The following is a 20304-nucleotide window of genomic DNA, read 5'->3' as shown; positions in this document are numbered from 1 at the left end:
TGTCCATTGTCTGCAACTGATAGTGGCCACCTTTATAAGGCACAGTTTATTATAAAAAGTACCGCATTTTATGCCAGCTATAGTGGCAGGCGTCATTTCTACCACATTGTCAGTGTGGCGACGCGGAGAATACCATTCCGAGGAAGGCAAAAACTTTCCTAAAACTACTGTACTTCAGTAATTCAATTGACTATTTACGTTTGAGATATTTTCCTCTGAGGATGCATCGCTTCGTACTTATTCTAACCATCGCAAATTGCGCGGTGGCTGCAGAACTGAACGTGATTTATGAGTGGAAATACGTCGACTACGTCTGGAACAGCGAAGAAGATCGACAGTCGGCAATTGCCGAAGGGAGATACAACGACACGCAGGTCTTCACGATCGACGTTCAGAAGGCTTCAGGTACCGATGTGCATTACAAGTCTGCAAGCCTAATTCGAAAAGTGATTTTGACTGACGTGATCGTTTCCTGAAACTCGTCACTAAACTTCATACTTGCCCTCGTAGATGGACGTGTCTTTGTGACTACGCCAGCGCTCTTTACTGCCGGAACTCCGGCCACCCTTTCGACAATATCTTCGAGCCAAGGTCCAGGTGGTCCGCTATTGCAGCCCTATCCAGATTGGTCCTGGCACATGCCTGGGAACTGCAGCGGCATCACAAGTGTGTGGAGAGTGGCTGTAAGTTGCGACTAACGGGTACTGGTCGATGCGACGTCGCATTGGCGATCGTGAATTATGTTTTGTGCTGTTTTGCCGCAGGTTGACGAATGCGATAGACTCTGGGTGCTTGACAGCGGAAAAATTGGCAATGCCAACCAGGTGTGTCCAGCCCAAATTTTGGTATTTGATTTAATAACCGACACACTGCTGCAACGAATTACCATTCCAAACGACATCTCGCACAGTCCCGCGAACGAGTCTCTGGGACAACTAATTACGCCTGTAGTTGAGACGGAGGGCTTCGACTGCCAGCGGACATGGGTCAGTAGTCCACTGATGTTTGACTGAAACTGAATCTATTCACGACTGGAACCAGTGAACCGTCGAACATAATGTTTCAAGGTTTACATAGCTGACGTTCAGGGTGGAGGTCTCATAATATGGGACGGATGGCAGTTTTTGCGCCTTGACGACGAAGTGTTCAAAGCGGACCCAACGGCCACGACGTTCTCCATCGCTGGGGATAATTTCACTCTTGCGGACGGGATGTTCGGACTCGCGTTATCACCCCGGCATCCGCTGCAACCTCGCAGTTTATTTTTCAGGCCGTTGGCCTCGCTCAAAGAATACTCCTATGCTGTTCACGATCTGCATAGGCTGATGTTTGGATTCGACTCCGTTAATTACATCACTTCCAACTATGAATTTCCCAGTCAGGTTACCGCACAAGCATTTTCACGGGAAGGTATCCTGTTCCTCGGACTAACGAGAGAAATAGCAATAGCATGCTGGAACATGAATCACCCGATGGACGACGAGCACGTGGTAAGTTGAGGATTCTTGATAGAATTTTCGTTTCGTGCGAAAATTTTGAATTGCAATATTAAACGTAACTCATTTTTTCAGGTGATCGTGGCGCAAAACAACGACACCTTGCAGTTCGCTAGTGGAGTCAAGGTTTCGAAACGCGGATATGATGATTTCGAAGAAGAACTTTGGGTTTCGACAAACCGCTTACAAAAAATATATACTGGCACTCTAAACGTTGATGAAGTCAACTTCAGAATTCTCAGCGCTCGGGTCGAAGACCTCGTCCAGTATTCCAAATGTCAGTCATTGCAATTTTTTAAATAAGCCTGGTCGAAATTGTATTCGTGGACTTTAAACGGCATTCAGCCGTTTCAGCTTGTATAGCCAAGTCTACGTTTGTGTGTTCAACCAATTGTCAGTAGCAATTGAAATTTGCATTCAAAGTTAAATCCGTAAAAAATTCTCATTTTTGCTTTCTGTGCCATGCTTTCAACGCTCTTAATTGCTGCTCTGTCACCCCCAGGAGAAAATTTTATGGCTGACAGTTGCAGTTGAGACGCAAGTAAAAGAATCAAAGAATTGAGTAGAAAAAGTCAAACAGGTTCCGTATAATAGTCAAGATACCAAAAAAAGTCAACAACTATGTTTTCTTCACTCTGACATTCACTCAAGTATATTTAATGCCCCTAAATACTAGATGAATCGATTGATATATCATTTATTGTTATATTTTACACATCTACAAGGTTCTAAATATTATTTGGTATTTCGCTTCAACCGATTGTTATATTTTTATGACAAACTCTCACACGCATATTTCATTGTAATCTTCTTTTCCGCCTTCGGGCAATTCTGCTATTTTAATTTTTTCTTTTCAATGACTCGCTTTTGGTACCTATGTATAAATATTTTTGTAGAATAAACAATATGCCCCAAAACATCTTACGATATTTCCATGCCGAATGGATGAAGGATATGGCGCCCACGTGCAGCGTGATAAAACCATCTGTGAAACGGTATCTGTTTTGGGTAGGATGCCGCAACGATAAAATAGGTTAGTTTATATGAATACAAAATACAAAGGAGGAATTCTTACCTGCAACCATGGGAAGACCTGGGCTGGGTGTTACTGGCCCGTTACCCCTAGGCTCACGGGAGAGAAATAAAAAGGGCGAATGAAAAGATTCGAAATATTTCTTTTACACTCGTGCAATATCCTCGTTGGCAAAACTTCCAGCTTCGTCCAAGAAATTGGGAAGAGCCAACTTGCGAGTTCAATAGATTCTTCAAATCACAAAACGAACTCCGAGAGGAACATTTTTGCTCAACTAGAATCAGTCACTTCGAAAGCATCCCTCTACCGAGTCACTTCAAGAAGAGCCTGTTACCAGAGCGGTTCTGAAAAAAATACACTTGTGCAACACTTGATAATCTGTACGAGACACTTCAAACACTTACTCCAAATCTTCTTGCATGAGAAGTTCTGAATCCTGACCTCTTAGTGAAACAGTTTTTAAATAGAAACGCAAAGTGCGCCAATAAAATAATTTCACATTGACAATTACCAGCTTTGTCTTTTGTCGTAAGTACTTTAGTTTGCGTCTAGTCACCGCAAAGTATGCAGAGCCGTCCACAGCCCGAATTATCAAGATCAACGAAAGGTAAGTGGCACACTTTTATTACAAAAGCTCATTCCCTCTCAATACAAGTTTAATCAAGAGGAGAAAATTTAGTATTCCGTTCAGGCAATTGTGTATGAAATTTCTAGATACCATTTTCATTGCAAACAAATTTTGTCGTGAGTTGGCGATTTCGTGCACAACTGATAGTGAGACAAAAATCGTCACCTTAGATAAAAATTACTTTGCAAAATAACCGTGTTTGCGTGTCAACCCTGACGTATTCTACCAGAAAGTTGGGTTACGTCCGATTATGTCACATCACGTAAGTTTAGCTTCAGCTAAACATGCACGAATACCAAAGTAGCCCGAAAGTAGTGATGCTAATTGTTCATAGACAGTCATAAATTTTGTGTATAGATAAGAGTCGCACTGCGAGGCGAGTCGAATTCAGAATGATAGGGAACAGCAGGTACGCAATCTGCATTGTTATCAATCGCATATATTGCAAAAAAAACTTCGACAAAAATCAAACGGCTGATTATCTATCACATATGTAAGCATGAAACAATCCTCCATAAGTTTGCCAGAGCTGTACTAATTGAGTCAACAAAAATCTACCGAATAGTCAAAAATCACGTGTTTCGGCTGCTCCGATTGTCGCTATGGAACAGAAAAATTAAAACTTGACCTAAAGAGATTCCAGCTCCATTTCAAACGAATCTAATACCATCTCCCGTATTGACATATGCTGGTTGAACCTTGGCCGCTGAGCTTGAAGTTTTTTACGAATGGAAGTATACATATACGAGTAGACTAGGCCTGGAACGATCGTATGCAAAAGAAGAAGTAATAAGTTTCCTCTCATCTCCGCGCTGTCAATACTTCTATGCGTTGCTGTCATTTTCGACGTTTACGCTCTGAATTCAGTAATAACACTCTTCTCCGTGGCCGGCGAGAATGTGACTGTCAAACTCAGTGTTTCCAGTTTCGTGATACTACCTTCAGGATTTATCCAGTAAGTTAACCTCCCCTTCAAGCCCTTAACTTCAGAGAAGGGATATGCCGCTACGCTCGAAGATTTGCACAACTCCAATACAACTGGAAACACGGTAACAGAATAAAGAACTTACTTTACAATACCTAGTCAGGAACTTGGCAGAGCTTATTCCAGGTCTGGAGTCTTAATCAGCATATTCACTCCGCAGCTGGAATGTAGGGTATCCCTAGGCATCAGAATACGTGGTGAGCATGCTTGCATTGCTGGGTTATTGATTCGTTCAAGTTTACGTTGTTCAGAATCAAACCACATCAAACCCTGTCGATATAACTTCATATAATGCAACCACCGCTAGTAAATCAGTGTAATATTATTCATCACTATAAATTGACGTAGGGTTCGATACTCGAAGACGACAATGCCCTGCAATTCAGCAGTGCAGTCAAGTACGAACACTGATATATAATGTAAGTTGGCATCACTGGTTGGCAACGGGTTCAGCGCTTGCTATGTATGTGTTGGTGCGTGTCAAGTGGTGGGTACCGAACGTAATTTACAAAAGAGACCTTACCGCCGTATCTTTAAATTAAACATATAATTCACTGAATAAACCAAGACTAAACTTTAGCCACCCATCAGCCATTACAAACGTTACTGGCTGCAGACTAATCCATTGCAAAAATTCGTTATGGGCATCATGGACTTCAAAGAAGTCAATTACAGAATTCTGGGTGCTAAGCTTGCTGCTCGTGTTCGTGCCAAAGTTTGTGACCCTGAGCCACACACCGTCTCCCCCAGTATTGAAGACAAATCGCTACCCCGTTAGAATATCTTAATTAGGTAATAGATTTTCTCTCGGTTTTGTCTCTCGTGTACCACCATGAGTCAAGATCGTTTGAATTTGACTTTAACACATAAATTTAATAATAAACATAATTAGACAACTTTTTTTGTTTGAGAAAGCATTGCGGATCGTACTTCGGTCTTTTTGACGTTGCGAGTTAGATCAGCTGTGCTGCCCTCGGATTGAATTCGGTCCCACCGCTCACGAAACTGTTTGATTTTGGAGCAGAGCAAACCTTAGTATTTGAATTCATACTTTGGCTTCATGTAATTCGCCTAGTCATAGTCAGTACAAAGTTTCCGGGAATAGCCCGATAAATGTCTCGTTACATTCTGTTTAACCGAGAGTCTATATGAACGTCCTTTGACTTCCGGATTTTCAATTCGAAATTATCATTTTTCCTAATAACAACCATCCGATAGCGGAGATTTATTATTCGTCCCTGTATTTCTGTGTGTAAACATCCGGCAGCGAACGTTGCATTATTTTACAACTTTACTCAGCTTTCCGGAATACATGGCAGTCAAAATTATGCTAACTCCTAAACACCCAACACCAAAACTCCAACGACTATATATGTATCCATTCATCCCATTCACTCCCTGAATAAACTAACATTATTTTTCTGCGAAATATAATTATCTGACTTGTCTCGCTGATTTATTGCCTAAGCTCATTTACCAAGCCTAAGCCATTTAGATACCCCGCGGTTTATTCCCCGCGCACTGGGAAGAACTCCGTTGCTCTCCGGGATCGCATTTCTGCTTCGTCCTTGAATTATTATTCCTTCTGGAAATTGGCGCCCCACATTAAAATCAACAAACTGTAAGTGCACCACGCTGAAGTTTCTTAATATCGAGGACATTTTGAAAATACTTTTGATAATTTATTTTCTTTGCCAAGATACAATTTTTTACCAACCAAGAGGTGACCGTTTGAAATTGTAATTCGTTTTCTTAAAAAAAATGACGACCCTTTCATATACTTGACAAAAAAAAAAAATAAATCAATAAATAAAAATACGACAATTAGAAAGTAGGATCGTGTAAAACAGGGATCTATCCAAGAATATTGTTTATAAATTTGAAGTAAATTGGTTCGGCCGTTCTTCAAATATCATGTGCACTCTTGTTTATAATAGGTATAACAATGAGCGTAAAGTACGAAAAATCTATTTCGACTTGTGAAAAAAAATTGAAAGAAAAAATTTTGGATATAAGTTACGCCCTGGAATACTGACCTCTTCCGTATTGTAAATCAGCTTCATCTCTGGTTTCGTAGGTGAAGAATGCTATATTCCATTCTCGTTGCTAAAAATTACACGTGTCAAAGCTATTGCGTAATTCCAAGAGTCGAGAAATTCGTCAAAAGTTTCGATTCACAGTGTGGGGACATTTTTTGAAGCGGACGGTCTAATTTAGAGAGATTTATTAGTTGGTTCAGGTGTGAGTATAACGCATCGGCAAATAGAATATTCGAACTCTATCTGTCTGTTAGCTGTTTTCGATTTACATTTGATTTTTTTCCATCACTGACTTTTCACCCAATCTTTTTCACGTTTCCTAATAGAACTTAAATCTCTTTTCCGGTTTTATTCTACCATTTCACCCTTTTCAAATGTACAGAGTAATAATACTTGTTTTTGTGAATAAAATAGTTGACTTTTTTCTGACTTGCATCCAGAGATTAGCTGATAATTACGGCGGAGAGTTGGCAATTATTTTCAGATTTGGAATGCTTTTAGACTCCGCATACGAGGTCGGGAATCCACATTCGAATTGCTTATAGTTATATTACAGGTGTGACACGTGTAATGATGCTTCAAAACGATTTTATCATCACCATTTCGCAAAATGATAAAATCCAGCTTGATTCAACAACGCGGCTTTACTGACATGGTACACAGTCAGATACTTTGTTCAGGTGAAGAACTCTGGAGGTACGGATATTCTGATCAATATAATCACAGCTGTTTTGATCCACCGTTCTCATCAAATTCGACGTCGTTGAGAAAGTGTTCAGGTCGTATTTTCACCATTGACTGAATACAATTTATGATCTAACTATATATGTGAACAACAACCTTCCCTATCTTTTCCCGTCTCCATCTACGCTCAAATTATTTGCATCCATTTCCTCCCAAAAATGCATGAAAAATGGCCAAGAATTTAACAGATTATTTAAAAAATTATTTTCGAACGCAAACCTTTCCGTATTAACCCTTTGCGGACGCGTGTTCGCAAATAGCCGCTTAATTCTGTTTGAAGTTGCGACACATGCTATACACGGCTCCGTCCGCAAAGGGTTAAAACCAAGAAAGAACTACATCAAATTTCTCAAGATTTCATCCAACGACCAGTATAATTTTTATGCTTGCATGGACTGTACCTCTATTAGTCTATGTGAAGTTGTTCATCCCACAGATCGCGAACTTTGAAGGAAAAATCATAGCTAAATGATCAACCAAAAGTTTCTGTAGTTTCAAAAAGGTACTTGGGAACAAATATGTGTTGTAATTCCAACGACATTGCACGGTGAAAAAAGAAAAAAATGGACATTTGGTCCATTACAGGATCGTTGCTGAATCTGAGATTGACGTAAAAAAATCGAAATCATTGAAGACGATATGATGAATTAATATTTCTAATCCGTATTCCAGATCTTTCGCAGTGCTAATTCACATCATATACTTTTATCAAGGATTTCAACGGATCCAGCAGAAAATTCTTTAGGAGAAATTCTGAGCTACCACACAAAGATTATTTTTGGCTTGCGTTTCTCTGTACTATGCAAACTTTTAGGCCTAAAAAGATGTGTCATGAAATGATTAGGTCCATAGTTTACGTTACTATGTCTCCATAGTGATAAGGGATAGTCAATGGAACCATAATTGGGTATACTGTATGGAAATCCAATTCAAGGTTCCTATCGCTCGGCTATACCGTGAAAATATAGTATTAGTGATCATTCTTCTTCGCAAGATTAACTATCCTCACCTGAGCATACAGGAATATCAAACATGTCAATCATACAGGTATGTGAAAGTGAAGAGAGCACATCGTGATGCCGTATAAATACGAGTGACATCGAGGCAGCAGACACGTTTCCGGACAGGACCAGAACGAACAGCCAAACCAGAACGCCTCTAGAGTCCTTTGATTGCATTTCGACGTAAGTAGAAAATCATATTTCACATTGCATTACATTCAAAAACCATTAGGTATATGAAAGTTGAATATACCTAATTGCCGTGCAGTCCGTCTCGTGGATTATTATTACCGCCACTATACATTCGCACTGCATACGGTGAGCCGAATTTCGATAAGCAATCAAACCAGGTTTTCTAGGATGAACAGACCTGTTTGACATCCTATATTCTAGTCGACCTCATAATCGAACTCTAGAAATTTCAGAGTAGCAGCTGTGTTCAAAATGAATCTGATACTGACCGGGATACTCGCATTTGCTGCCTGGACGTCAGCTGTCGAACTTGAAACCGTCTACACGTGGAAGTACATAGACTACGCCTGGCCAAACGATTCCAGCAAAGTGGCCGCGATCAGCGCTGGACAGTATAATGCCAGCAATATCATTCTAGCTGACTTGCAGCCCGTAGAAAGTATTTATAACAGTATTTGGTGATGGTTACCTGCAACTAGCTATGAAACGTTGCTCTTATTTGATTGCCAACATATTACGAAACTTTTACGGTAAAATATTGGTGGTCTTTTAGACGGTCTAATGTTCGTTGCAACTCCAAGATACTTCAATAATCCGGCCAGTTTGTCAATCGTTTCGGATCAGACTGGCGATGGCGGTCCATTGCTCGAGCCCTACCCAAGTTGGGATTGGCATACGTCGGACGACTGTACTGGGATCACCAGTGTAAGCAGGCTAGCTGTGAGTATGCAACGAATTCTCAAGACTGGCATCTTCGAAGTTGTTTCGTTTGGTTCTTATTCTTCCTCGTCAATTCGCAGACGGACGATTGCAATAGGCTGTGGATTGTCGACTCTGGGAAAATAGGGGACGAGCAGGTATGTGATGCGCAGATAATAGTGTTCGATCCAAAAACCAACGAAACATTGATACGCGAGGAGATCCCATACAATTTGACGCATAATTCGAAGAATTCAAGTGAAGGGTGGCTTGAGATACAAGTTGTCAAGACAGAGGGAGACTCGTGCGAAAACGTTACGGTCAGTAGATCAGAATTCACGCTGAAATCGAGTTGGAGATAGAGATACGAGTTGGTGTTGAATTGGAATTTATACAAAATTTAACTCACACAGGCTGTGATCGGGGACCCAGATGGACATGGTATTGTTATTTATAATGGTACAAACATGTGGCGGGTAGAAAATGAGATTTTCGCTCCGAACGAAACTGACTACCCCGAGGACACGGTTCTCAGCAAGGAATGGGGAGTTTCAAATTTCGTTATGTTGCCGGAATCATTTGCTGTGGGACCATTCGTAATGTTCGGCCCTCTGCTTTCCAACGATACATATGTATTAAAATTGTCCGACCTGAGAAGCGCGGACTCTGATATCACGTACTACAAAAGCAACCGTACGTTGCCGACCATGGTGACTAGCAGGTCTGTTTCCGAATCTGGTGTTTTAATAGGCGGCTATGTCGGGTGGCAGTGCGTTACCTGTTGGAACGTACAAAATCCTATTGCACTGGATTACATAGTGAGTATTCGATAACATCGTTAAATTGTCAGTCCATCGAATTCTCTATTGTTGGTCGTTTAACCACAGAAAAGCCTGTCAACGTAATTTCTGATTACAAATGGATCGCGAGGTTCCACGACTATCGGCTTAATGGCGTAATGTGAACTTATCATTTTCAATTGTTAAAGGTCAACGTAACTGGGAACCCTTCCGCACAAGATACCTTTGCCGTCAAAGTGGTAAAAGGGTCGGAGGACGGCAAGGATAAATACTGGCAAATAACCAGCACCGTACCGAAATACACTTCGAGCACCTTGGACGTCAGCGTTGATAATTTCATCATCTCATTCGTGGATATGGATTCCCTTGTTAACGGAACAGCGTGCGAAGTACAGGATACCAGCTCTAATCGTACCATCGAAGATACGAACTTCGCTCCGTTGGCCGCCTGATATGCAAGGAATCGTTTTATAATGTGACACCTCTACTATGATGGTTTTCGTTGCATACCATACTATACATACATATCTCTATATATATTTATATATATGTGTATATTCATCTCTCCTTCCTTCTCTTATTAAATTCGGAGCATCGTGTTTCGTTTTTTCCAAATTGACCTGAATAAAGTTATTCTTTCTATGCATTAAATGTCATCTTAAAAGTTTATGACATCCTACGCAGCCCGATGAATACCTAACTTGCTCTTGTCTCTAGTAATTCTCAGCTATTATACAAGTCTTCATTACGGTTCTGAGGGCATCACTTCTGATCTTCGTCAATAGCCGAGACATGGAACGGATCTAGGCTACAGAATGCTCTCCCACAGTTGTATTACGTCGTCAGCGTAAATCAGTATATTGTTTCAATATGCTATCGAGTTATACGGATAACCGTTGCTTACTCGATGTACGAGTTTCTCCCAATATCATCGTCTCTATAACGATGAAGTTGTTCACTAAAGCAACACTCGCTCTGCCCTTGAGATTCGATTGCACAGCTTGTTACGCGTCACACGCCTACACCGTCTCGCGTGACTAGCTCCAAGGCAGGGTGGTTTTGTTTAAGCGAATGAGTTTTTATTTGCGTTAGTGTAAGTTCAAATTTCATATATTTTAATAATACTTGACAAAATAAAAGAAATGTTGAAGTTTTCGGAAACGCGAATATCGTGAAATTAGTATGGATGGAATTTGCTTTAATTAGTTAGAACGTAGCTTGAAGAGCTGGGACGTTCTTTTCCATACGATTTAAGGCTTAAGATGAGACTGGATGTCAGGTGTTACCGGTTTGAGAACTTAAACGGTATTGGTATTTTATTCTGAAGTTTTGAGAAGATTTTTTGGAAGAGTAAAAGGTTTTTGATTCTTACCGATTGATTGATATTTGATATTGGTAGATTATTCGAATTGGTTGAATTTTAGGATTAGGATATACTTGTGTTTGTGATGTCCAGTCAGACGTGATTAAAACAATCTAAACATGAATTTTTTAAATTCCTAGAGAAAGTGTTGTGAAGAGATTGAAAATTTTATTTAATGAGTTCATATTTGAGAAGTTAGCACACTGGCCGGTATTGCTTCATGGCCTTGTTCACAGGCGACCACAGGCCTTTCCTAGGTATGCGCTTAACGGTTGCTTCGTGCTTTATTCGAAATTAGCATGTACGAATGTACAATGCCATTTTAAAAGAAATAATCAATCAATTTGATCGAGTCGAGTATAGAATGGCTCACGACGCTGCTTGCTTACAAATAAGCATGAGACTCTATGATAATATACGATCTGCGGCTCACTCACGTGCTACGATTCACCTGAAAATACCTCCTTTGTCAGATCGTACCGGCATCAGCATCGATAATTCAAAATAGTTAGTTCTAGTTCCTTTGAAACAAGACAAAAATTTGATTGAATTCATTTATACACAATAAAGCTGCATGAAAAGGCTTTCTGTGAATATTGAAACCGGCTACTAGACTTGTGTAATCTGCTAGTTCGGTTGACGAAAATTGCTATCCTTTATGCCAGCAACGAAACAAAATAATCGGTGAGGTTGGGTATAACAATGAGAGTAAGGTATCGAAAATTTATTTCGGCTTGTGAACGTGATTGAAAGAAAAAATCTTGGATATAAGTTACGCCCTGGAATACTGACCTCTTCCGTATTGTAAATCAGCTTCATCCCTGGATCCGTAGGTACAGAATATTCCATTCACGTAGCTAAAAGTTACACGTGTCAAAGCTATTGCGTAATTCCAAGAGTCGAGAAATTCGTAAAAAGTTTTCATTCCCAATGTGACGGATATTTATTGAAGCAAACTGTCTAACTTAGAGATATTTATTAGTTGGTTCAGGTGTGAGTATAAGACATCAGTAGATAGAATATTCAAACCTTATCCATCTATGAGGTATTTTCGATTTATATTTGATTTTTTTTCCACAACGAATTTTCACCTAATATTTTTCACATTTTCGAATAGAACCTAAGTCCCCTTTCCGGGTTTATTCTTGCATTTTACTCTTTTCAAATGTATAAAGTAATTACACATTTTTTCGAGAATAAAATATTGCAGTTCTGAGAAGGGCCCCCATCAAAGGGCCGTAACGTTAATCAATTTGACAATTCTTCTTAATGGCCTACGACACTGAAAAAACTCAATCTTAACATTACATCCACCTCATGCATGGAACATCATGAAACATCGACAGTTGTCAGTTTCCATCCCGTTGACCTTAAGAAAATGATGACGGATGGTTTCGTCTTTGGCCACGTGTTTCGCTGCTTTACGAATTATCTGATTCTCAGTTCTGAATCGATCCTTCTGCCGCGGGGCCGTCAATATCTATTCAAAATTCTATGACTTCGTGCAGTTTCCAAATCTCTTCGGATTCGTCAAGGCTATGTATTTCAACATGAGGTATTGAGATTTTCCAGCAGCTCTGAAATCGTGATTAAATTTATCTACCAACTACATCCTAAGACATATCTTAAGTATTATATTGTGGTAAGTTTTGTGCATTTAAAAACAAACTGTACAGAATATTCTTGTGCACGAAATTGACCGTGAAGGGAGACCACGTATCATTATATCGAAGTATCTGCTCGCTTACCCACTTCCAGAAATATTTCACTCCCACCGCCAGAATGGTACTTAGGAACAAATATGTGCTGTAATCCCAACGAGATTGCTTGGTGAAAAAAGGAAATGAAATGGACATTTGGTTCTCTGTAGGATCTAAGATTGACGTAAAAAAATCGAAATCAGTGAAGACGATATGGTGAATTGATATTTCCAATCTGTCTTCCAGATCAGCTATAGTGCTAATTCACATGGTATACTTTTATAAAGGATTTCAACCGATCCAACTAAAAACTCTTTAGAAGAAATTCTGAGTTCGCATACAAAGATTATTTTTGGCATACGTTTCTCTGTACTACGGAAGCTTTTAGGCCTGAGAAAGGTGCGTTTCCACGGTGATAAGGGATAGTCAGTGGCACCGTAATGTACCGTAGCTGATCATAAAAACAGAAAGTTCCTGGTGATTATATATTGTATATTGTAAAAATCCGATTCAAGACTCCTATCGCTTAACCGTACAGTGAAAATGTAATATTGGTGGTGATTAATCATATTCGCCAGAGTAAGCATCACCTGAGAATACAGAAATGTTGAAAATGTCAAACATGTGTGGAAGTGAAGAGAGCACATCTTGGTGCCGTATAAATACGAGTGACATCGAGGCAACAGACACATTTCTGAGAAGGAACCAGAACGAACGTTCAAACCAATAGAACGTCTCCAAGGGCCACTGATTGCAGTTTGACGTGAGTAGAAAATCATCTTTCATATATATATTCTGTTTTATCCGCAAACGTTTCTATGGGAGTTGAATACAATTATCATTCAACTTATTCCATCGATTATTATCATCGCCGCATTATGTTCACGGCATGCAATCAGCCGAATTTTTATCTGCAATCGCAGTAGGTGCCCACCATATTTTTTGTGACGCATTTACGGATTTTCTCGTTTTCTTGGCATATTAAGCAGGACTGATGTCACCATTTTCTGACACGGCAACAACGTACTTATCCGATTATTTAAAAGAGTTTCACTTATTAGAAAGAAAAAGAGTGGGTAGATATTTGTTAATCAGTTTTATTAGGAAAATCTAAAAAATTACATTTCAGAGCTTAGATATTTTTTTTTTTTTTTTGTTCTCAATTTCAAACATGTTATAAGTGTGATAATTTTCTTGAAAATATTGAAAATCATTTTAATGCGTGTTTTTTACTTATCTTTAGCCACCGGTCTGAAAACACTCACTCTAGCCCCGCATAATGGGTAAAAAAAAAAAAAAAACGCGGAGTTCGTGTATGAGTTATGAAAACATTTTTTCAATCACGATAACAAATAAGAGTGCAATAAAAAAAATTATTCGAATTCAGCGTGTTGAGATAACACCAGAATCACGTCATTAAAATAAAAGTATGGCTCTAAAAGGTATAACTCGCGAGTTTTATTGCTGTCAAGTAAGCTTGTAGCAATGAAAAACGCAAAAAATGAAATAACTTTAAACTTATGCGTTTCTGAATTCGTGAGGAAGTCATTAAAACACGGTAATAGAGGCTGCTATGTAACTTGCATACTATATAAATATAAGTGATATCGAGGCATCAGACACATTTGTTTTGGAGGGAACTAGAACGAACGTTAGAACCAAAAAGTTTTCAGAGACCTTTGATTGCATTTCGACGTAAGTACAAAATCATACCTCACATTGCATTACATTCAAAAACCATTCTATGGAAGTTGAATATAATTATCGTGCAGTTCGTCTCATGGATTATTATTACCGCCACTTTACATTCGCACTGCATACGGTGAGCCGAATTTCGATAAGCAATCAAACTAGGTTTTCTAGGATGAACAGACCTGTTTGACATCCTATATTCTAGTCGACCTCATAATCGAACTCTAGAAATTTCAGAGTAGCAGCTGTGTTCAAAATGAATCTGATACTGACCGGGATACTCGCATTTGCTGCCTGGACGTCAGCTGTTGAACTTGATACCGTCTACACGTGGAAGTACTTAGACTACGTCTGGCCAAACGATTCCAGCAAAGAGGACGCGATCAGCGCTGGACAGTATAATGCCAGCACTACCATTCCAGCCGATTTGCAACCCATAGGTATTTATAACAATATTTGGCGAGACTTATCTGCAGCCAACTGTGTAACGTTGCTGTTATTCCTTTGCCAATGTGACATGGATGTTTAACGATGAAGTATGGGTGGTCTTCTAGGCGACTACGTTTTTGTTTCGATTCCAAGAAAGGCCAATAATCCAGCCAGTTTGGTTAAGGTTTCGAATGAAACTGGCGATGGCGGTCCATTGCTCGAGCCCTACCCAAGTTGGGATTGGCATACGTCGGACGATTGTAGTGGGATCACCAGTGTTAGCAGGCTAGCTGTGAGTACGCAACGAATTGTCAAGACTGGCAACTTGAAAGTTGTTCCGTCTGGTTCTTAATCTTCCTCGTGAATTCGCAGACGGACGATTGCGACAGGCTGTGGATCGTTGACTCTGGGAAAATAGGGACCGAGCAGGTATGTGATGCGCAGATAATAGTGTTCGATCCGGAGACCGACGAAGTATTGCTACGTGAAGAGATACCATCTACTTTGGCGCATCATTCCACAAATACGAGTAGAGGGCGGCTCGAGATTCAAGCTGTCAAAACGGAGGGAGACTCGTGCGAAAACGTTACGGTTAGTAGACCAGAATCTACGCTGGAATCGTTAGAGATACGAGTTGGCGTTGAATTTGAATTTATAGAAAATTGAACTCTCACAGGTTTTGATCGGAGACCCAGAAGGATATGGTGTTGTTGTTTATAATGGTGACAACATGTGGCGGGTGGAAAATGACGTTATATTCTCACCGAACTTGACCCAAGCTACCGCCAGCCAGGTTCCGCAGGTTGAGACCGATAATTACGGAGTTTCGAATATTGACATAATGCCCCCTTCATTTGTGGAGGAAATATACGTGACTTTGAACCCTTTGCTTTCCAACGACTATTTTGCAGTCAGACTGTCTGAGCTGATGGTCGAAGACGGTGATTTAACATGGTACAAAAGCAACTACACATCTGGTACGAATGTGGTAGTTAGCAGGGTTATGACCAAATCTGGCGTCTTGATCGACGGTCATGCTTACTGGCCGAATTGTTCCTGCTGGAACGATCGGTATCCCACTTCAGTCCCAGAAGGGCAGAATGTAACTTGGGTGAGTAGCTGGTTGAACCAGTAAATTATCAGTCCGTTGAATTCCCTTTTGTTCATCGTTTAACCAGAGAAAAATCTGTCAACATAATTTCTGATTAAGAACAAGTCTCGAGAGTCTACGCATTGGCTACATACCAGTTCAATAATAGCATAATGTGAACGTATGATTTCTGATTGTTCAAGACCAATATTACTGGAAATCCTTACGAGACATACACCATTGGCACCAAAATCCGTGAAGGGCCCGACGGTGAGACCGACTTTTCCGACGAGGAATACTGGCAACTTACCAGCCTACAAACAATATTCAATTTGAGGAGCGTGGACGTGGACGTTGTTAATTTCGCAATTTCCTACGGCAACGTGGGTTACCTTATCGACGGAACGGTGTGCGATCTATTGGATCCTCAAAGCTATAATCGTACCATCGAGGATACGTATATGTTCGAGTTCGACGGCTGATACGCGTGGATTTTCTTCGCCGTAGTTTAATTTCCAATGTGACACGTTTCAATTGGCGATCCATTGACCATCGCAGTCTTTGTTGTCAACTGTATTGTATAATCTTATTTCTCCCTATTTCTATTTTCTTTTCATGAAGAGCGTTGTGCTTCTGCTTGTTTGAAATAAATATTGAATAAAGTTACGCTTTCTGCAAATTTAGTCTTTTTACGACTCAAAAAATACCTAATTTCCAGTTTTTATTAGTCTTGATTGTTATTTTGAACATATCATTTCGCATGGGCCTAAAGACAGGAAAAAACGCTGAACATTATTAGACTCGACAATTTCCAGCACGTCGCAACAATGGCTTTGATCTAAGAAACGTACAGATCCAACGTCAGCGTGGACAGCGAAAGTAAAAATTCGAGTCAAGTATCACGGCTCCTGGTTTTGAAAACGGCAAATGGGACGTGATATTAATTCTCGGTCGCACAAGTATCCATTCGAGCTTTCTTCAGCAAGTGCGATAATCAAACGTATGTCAGATGTTGCGAACGACGGAACAGCTGCGGTCAAGAACCAAAACTAACATTAATAAACGCGTAGGAAAATTGGTTGAGCGCTAATTCTTCTGTACTATTCTTTATTATATTCGTTCTGATTATGGGTGTGAAATATTTGTTTGGCAATATTTGCAACTGTATTGAAGGCAGTTGTGATGTTTTTCATTTGAAATCTTCACACGTGGATGAAGATTTGCACGGATGATGCATTAGAGGTACTATAAATAACACGCTAGACATATAACATGAGGATAAACAAAATACTCTGGTGTATGTCCTCCGAAAGGTGTTGAACAGAGTTTCAAAGTATTACCTTTTTGTTTGACTAGCTGAAAATGCGCGCTTATCTGTGTTGAGTTTGTTCTGGCCTCTGTTTGTCCAGCAATAAAGTCAATAAAAAATTCTTTTAAACCGACGAAATGTCTACACGAACCTTGTGTTACGCCTCCATCGAGACTATCATTTCAATCGACGGTAAACCCAACGGATTTTCACGATATATGTTTGATCAGCCGTTACAGTTCACTTACGACACGCGTGATTTATTTGCAGTATCTCGTTATCCTTTCAAACGTGGAACAAGATGAAAAAATTTAACCAGTGGTACATTAGAAACAGAGTTTTTTCACCACTTGCATGGAGAGTTCGATGTTCGAAGCCTGTGGAGCTTGAGTAAAGTCCGACTTCCGAAAAATTCGGTGAAACGACACTGGCGTTTGCGCACGACTGAAGTAGTCGATTTCGTACGTTGAAGCTTTCTTTCGCGCATGCGCACTTTCGAATAACTTGATGTTTCGCACTGTTTCATTGAGCGCAGGTTACTTAACGTTAATCTCACGAACTGTCAGAAATAACGCCGTTTCTTCTTAAATCAAACTTTCCTTCGAGTGCTGAGAAAAAAGAAATGAATAAATAAAAAAAAAAGTTTGGAAAAGAATTCGTGTTGCAAGGATCTTTCCACACCAATGACCCAATTCATCCTCTCTATGCCTCATATGTTTCGATGAACCATTCCTGATAGTTTGAACGTAAAGGCATTTAAAACAGAAAAGCATGCGAGTATTTATCATCAATGATCCAAATTATGTAAACATAATCTCCCCAATTTCCAAATAACTTGTTTAAACGATTCTTCTTCCAATTCCCTATTTCCGTACGATGAGAAAAAAATTAATTTCAAGGCGACCTGAAATCACGGTGAACATGCTTTTGGAATTTCGAAGCACTGAGCGAAGAAAATCGTTCGTTCGAATTGTCGAACATTTGCCAGAATTTATCTTAAAAAGGTGAAAACCCTGCGACTTCCCGTTTCCATTATATCGTATATCAATATTTGTCGAATCAAAAATACGTCTCAGATCGTTCGTCGGCTTGCTGTTTGATTTTCGTTACTTACTGCTGACAATTTTACATCTATCGCGTGGATGGACTTATTCGAAAAAAGCTCGTTAAATCGGTATCAGAGTTTTGCTGATTCGGTACAGCATTTTCATTTAGGCTTATTCTTTATGTTCATGCAAAAGAAATTGACCTTTTATTTCCACGTCCACGCATCTAAGCATACGAAGCCACTTTGTCCGCCAACTTTTTTCCTGCCCGGCAGTTTTCCTTCTTTTTCCACCTTCTGCTCGCTGCTTCCACCCTTTTCCCACCCCGCTGCAAACAGATTTTCGGCGACCGTTCTCGCGGTCGCAGCGGAATCCCGGCGTTTATTCCGGCCGTTGCCTCATCTCCATAAGCCGAGGCCACACCTTCGCGTTTGTGGTGTACAATTAAACTTACATATCCTTGGCTCCGTCAGCGTCAGTCTCCAAACTTTGTCCCAATTTGCCTGTGCTCGCCGAGCGCGGCAAGCAGGTACATACCTACCTACTCTCGAATTCGACGCGTAAGTCTTCAACCTTTTGCAGAACAGCCCTCGACTCGAATCGCTCGTAACGACGAACTCGCCCTTAAGGTGCTGGAACCGCGCGAAGAGAAAAACGCGATTACGCTGAAAATCTGTGGGAATCCTTCAAATTCCACTACCAGCAACCTGCAATTTCCTCAGCGAAGCAGAAATCAGAAAAGGAGAAGTCAAATCCATTTTTTCGATTCTTACCAATTCTGAAAATACGACGTGTTTGCTTTATTTTAAGAACGGCAATGCCATTGCATGTAGTTTTTGTGATTCGTACTTCCAATAGTTAGCTCCTTTTTGTACTAACTTCGTTCCAGACATTTGCAAGTGAATATAAATTAAACTCACATTTACGTAGAATGCAGCTCACGGAAGAAAGGAAACTAATTTAACTGTGCTTTGAAAACGACATGCGTTCTCTACGATATTCGTCAAGCCAGCTCTTCCACATTCATGTCTATGATTTTGATGCAATTAATCAAGCAATTAACAGAGTGGCTGTGGTTGCTTTTCGCGAGTAAATGTTGTACACGTAATTCACAGACAGGCTTTTCTTCCAGTTCTTCGTTCCTTTTTCACGGTATCACGCGTTACTTCAAAGCAATGTGCACAACCGATCGAAAAATGGGAAAGAATTTTCTGTAAAAATGTATTTCTTTCGTCCAAATTTCTTATATTTCATTTGCTTGAACGGCCTGCACGAAGTTTGAAATTACTCGAAAACTTTCCGACGGAAAGTTCCGTATCATTTGCATACGATGAGAATTCGCTCGAGATCGATTTTTATCGAGACTTTTTCTCCGTCGAGTAATATATTTATTAATCCAGAGTTTTCCTCAAACTACGTTTAATTCAAATCCGAGTAAAAATCTTCGACCCTCCGTACGTACAACGTAATTTTCTCTTCCTCCCTCGCGGGTGAACAACGTCCGATCACGAGGTGTGTTTGTTTATTCCTCAGATATACCAACCACCGATATTTGTCGGATCAAACCCACGAAACATCGGAGAAAACGGTATCGGCCGCACGTATGCGTTACATTTAATATGCCCACGAAATTTCAATTTTCGAGCTTCGTTACGCGGCAGGTTATTCGAAGCAATTTCGTCGAATTAATGGTACAGACAGCTGTCGAGCGGCGAGAAACGCGGTTGCGAAAACGCGGCTGTTCGCCGCAGGCGCCTAACAAGCGATGAGAATTTATAATTTATTCGCAGAGGGGGTGAATCGAGTTAATCGAGCCGATAATCACCGCGAAATTCGGACGAGACGAACGTCGACGAGGCCAGGCGGCTGTCGCTCGGCTGTCGGATTCACCTTCGCCTGCATCGCGAGTCGAGTCGAAAACTTTCCGGCCTCCCTTGCAAAACGAGAATGCGCGTGGCCCGAAGGGATGCTGCGAGGGGTGAATCGCTCTAAGCTGCCGGCTCGACGCCCGGCGTCCCGACGCTACAAGTCGGTTCAGTATTCGCGCGCATCCACTCG

General features: G+C 40.5%; 3 protein-coding genes across 3 annotated transcripts; all 3 read left to right on the top strand.

The window, feature by feature from the left end:
- The first annotated feature begins 52 nt into the window (after positions 1-52).
- On the top strand, positions 53-2415 carry LOC107220789 (major royal jelly protein 2). The gene is made up of 5 exons (XM_015659523.2): positions 53-405; positions 511-683; positions 765-986; positions 1068-1490; positions 1572-2415. Exons 1-5 carry the CDS (start codon positions 222-224, stop codon positions 1797-1799), a joined length of 1230 nt encoding a protein of 409 aa, XP_015515009.2. The 5' UTR covers positions 53-221; the 3' UTR covers positions 1800-2415.
- Positions 2416-7972: 5557 nt separating this feature from the next.
- On the top strand, positions 7973-10267 carry LOC107220777 (major royal jelly protein 1). The gene is made up of 6 exons (XM_015659499.2): positions 7973-8109; positions 8352-8557; positions 8672-8838; positions 8919-9137; positions 9231-9635; positions 9806-10267. The coding sequence occupies exons 2-6, from the start codon at positions 8371-8373 to the stop codon at positions 10067-10069; spliced, it is 1242 nt and encodes a 413-aa protein (XP_015514985.2). The 5' UTR covers positions 7973-8109; positions 8352-8370; the 3' UTR covers positions 10070-10267.
- A 4012-nt stretch (positions 10268-14279) lies between these two features.
- On the top strand, positions 14280-16570 carry LOC107220794 (major royal jelly protein 1). Its single transcript, XM_015659529.2, has 6 exons — positions 14280-14375; positions 14610-14812; positions 14927-15093; positions 15174-15392; positions 15478-15912; positions 16095-16570. Exons 2-6 carry the CDS (start codon positions 14629-14631, stop codon positions 16371-16373), a joined length of 1284 nt encoding a protein of 427 aa, XP_015515015.2. The 5' UTR covers positions 14280-14375; positions 14610-14628; the 3' UTR covers positions 16374-16570.
- The last annotated feature ends 3734 nt before the right edge of the window (positions 16571-20304 follow it).

The sequence above is a fragment of the Neodiprion lecontei genome, chromosome 2 (assembly GCF_021901455.1).
Source record: "Neodiprion lecontei isolate iyNeoLeco1 chromosome 2, iyNeoLeco1.1, whole genome shotgun sequence".
Classification (NCBI taxonomy): Eukaryota; Metazoa; Arthropoda; class Insecta; order Hymenoptera; family Diprionidae; genus Neodiprion; species Neodiprion lecontei.
This window is presented reverse-complemented; position numbering and strand designations above follow the sequence as displayed.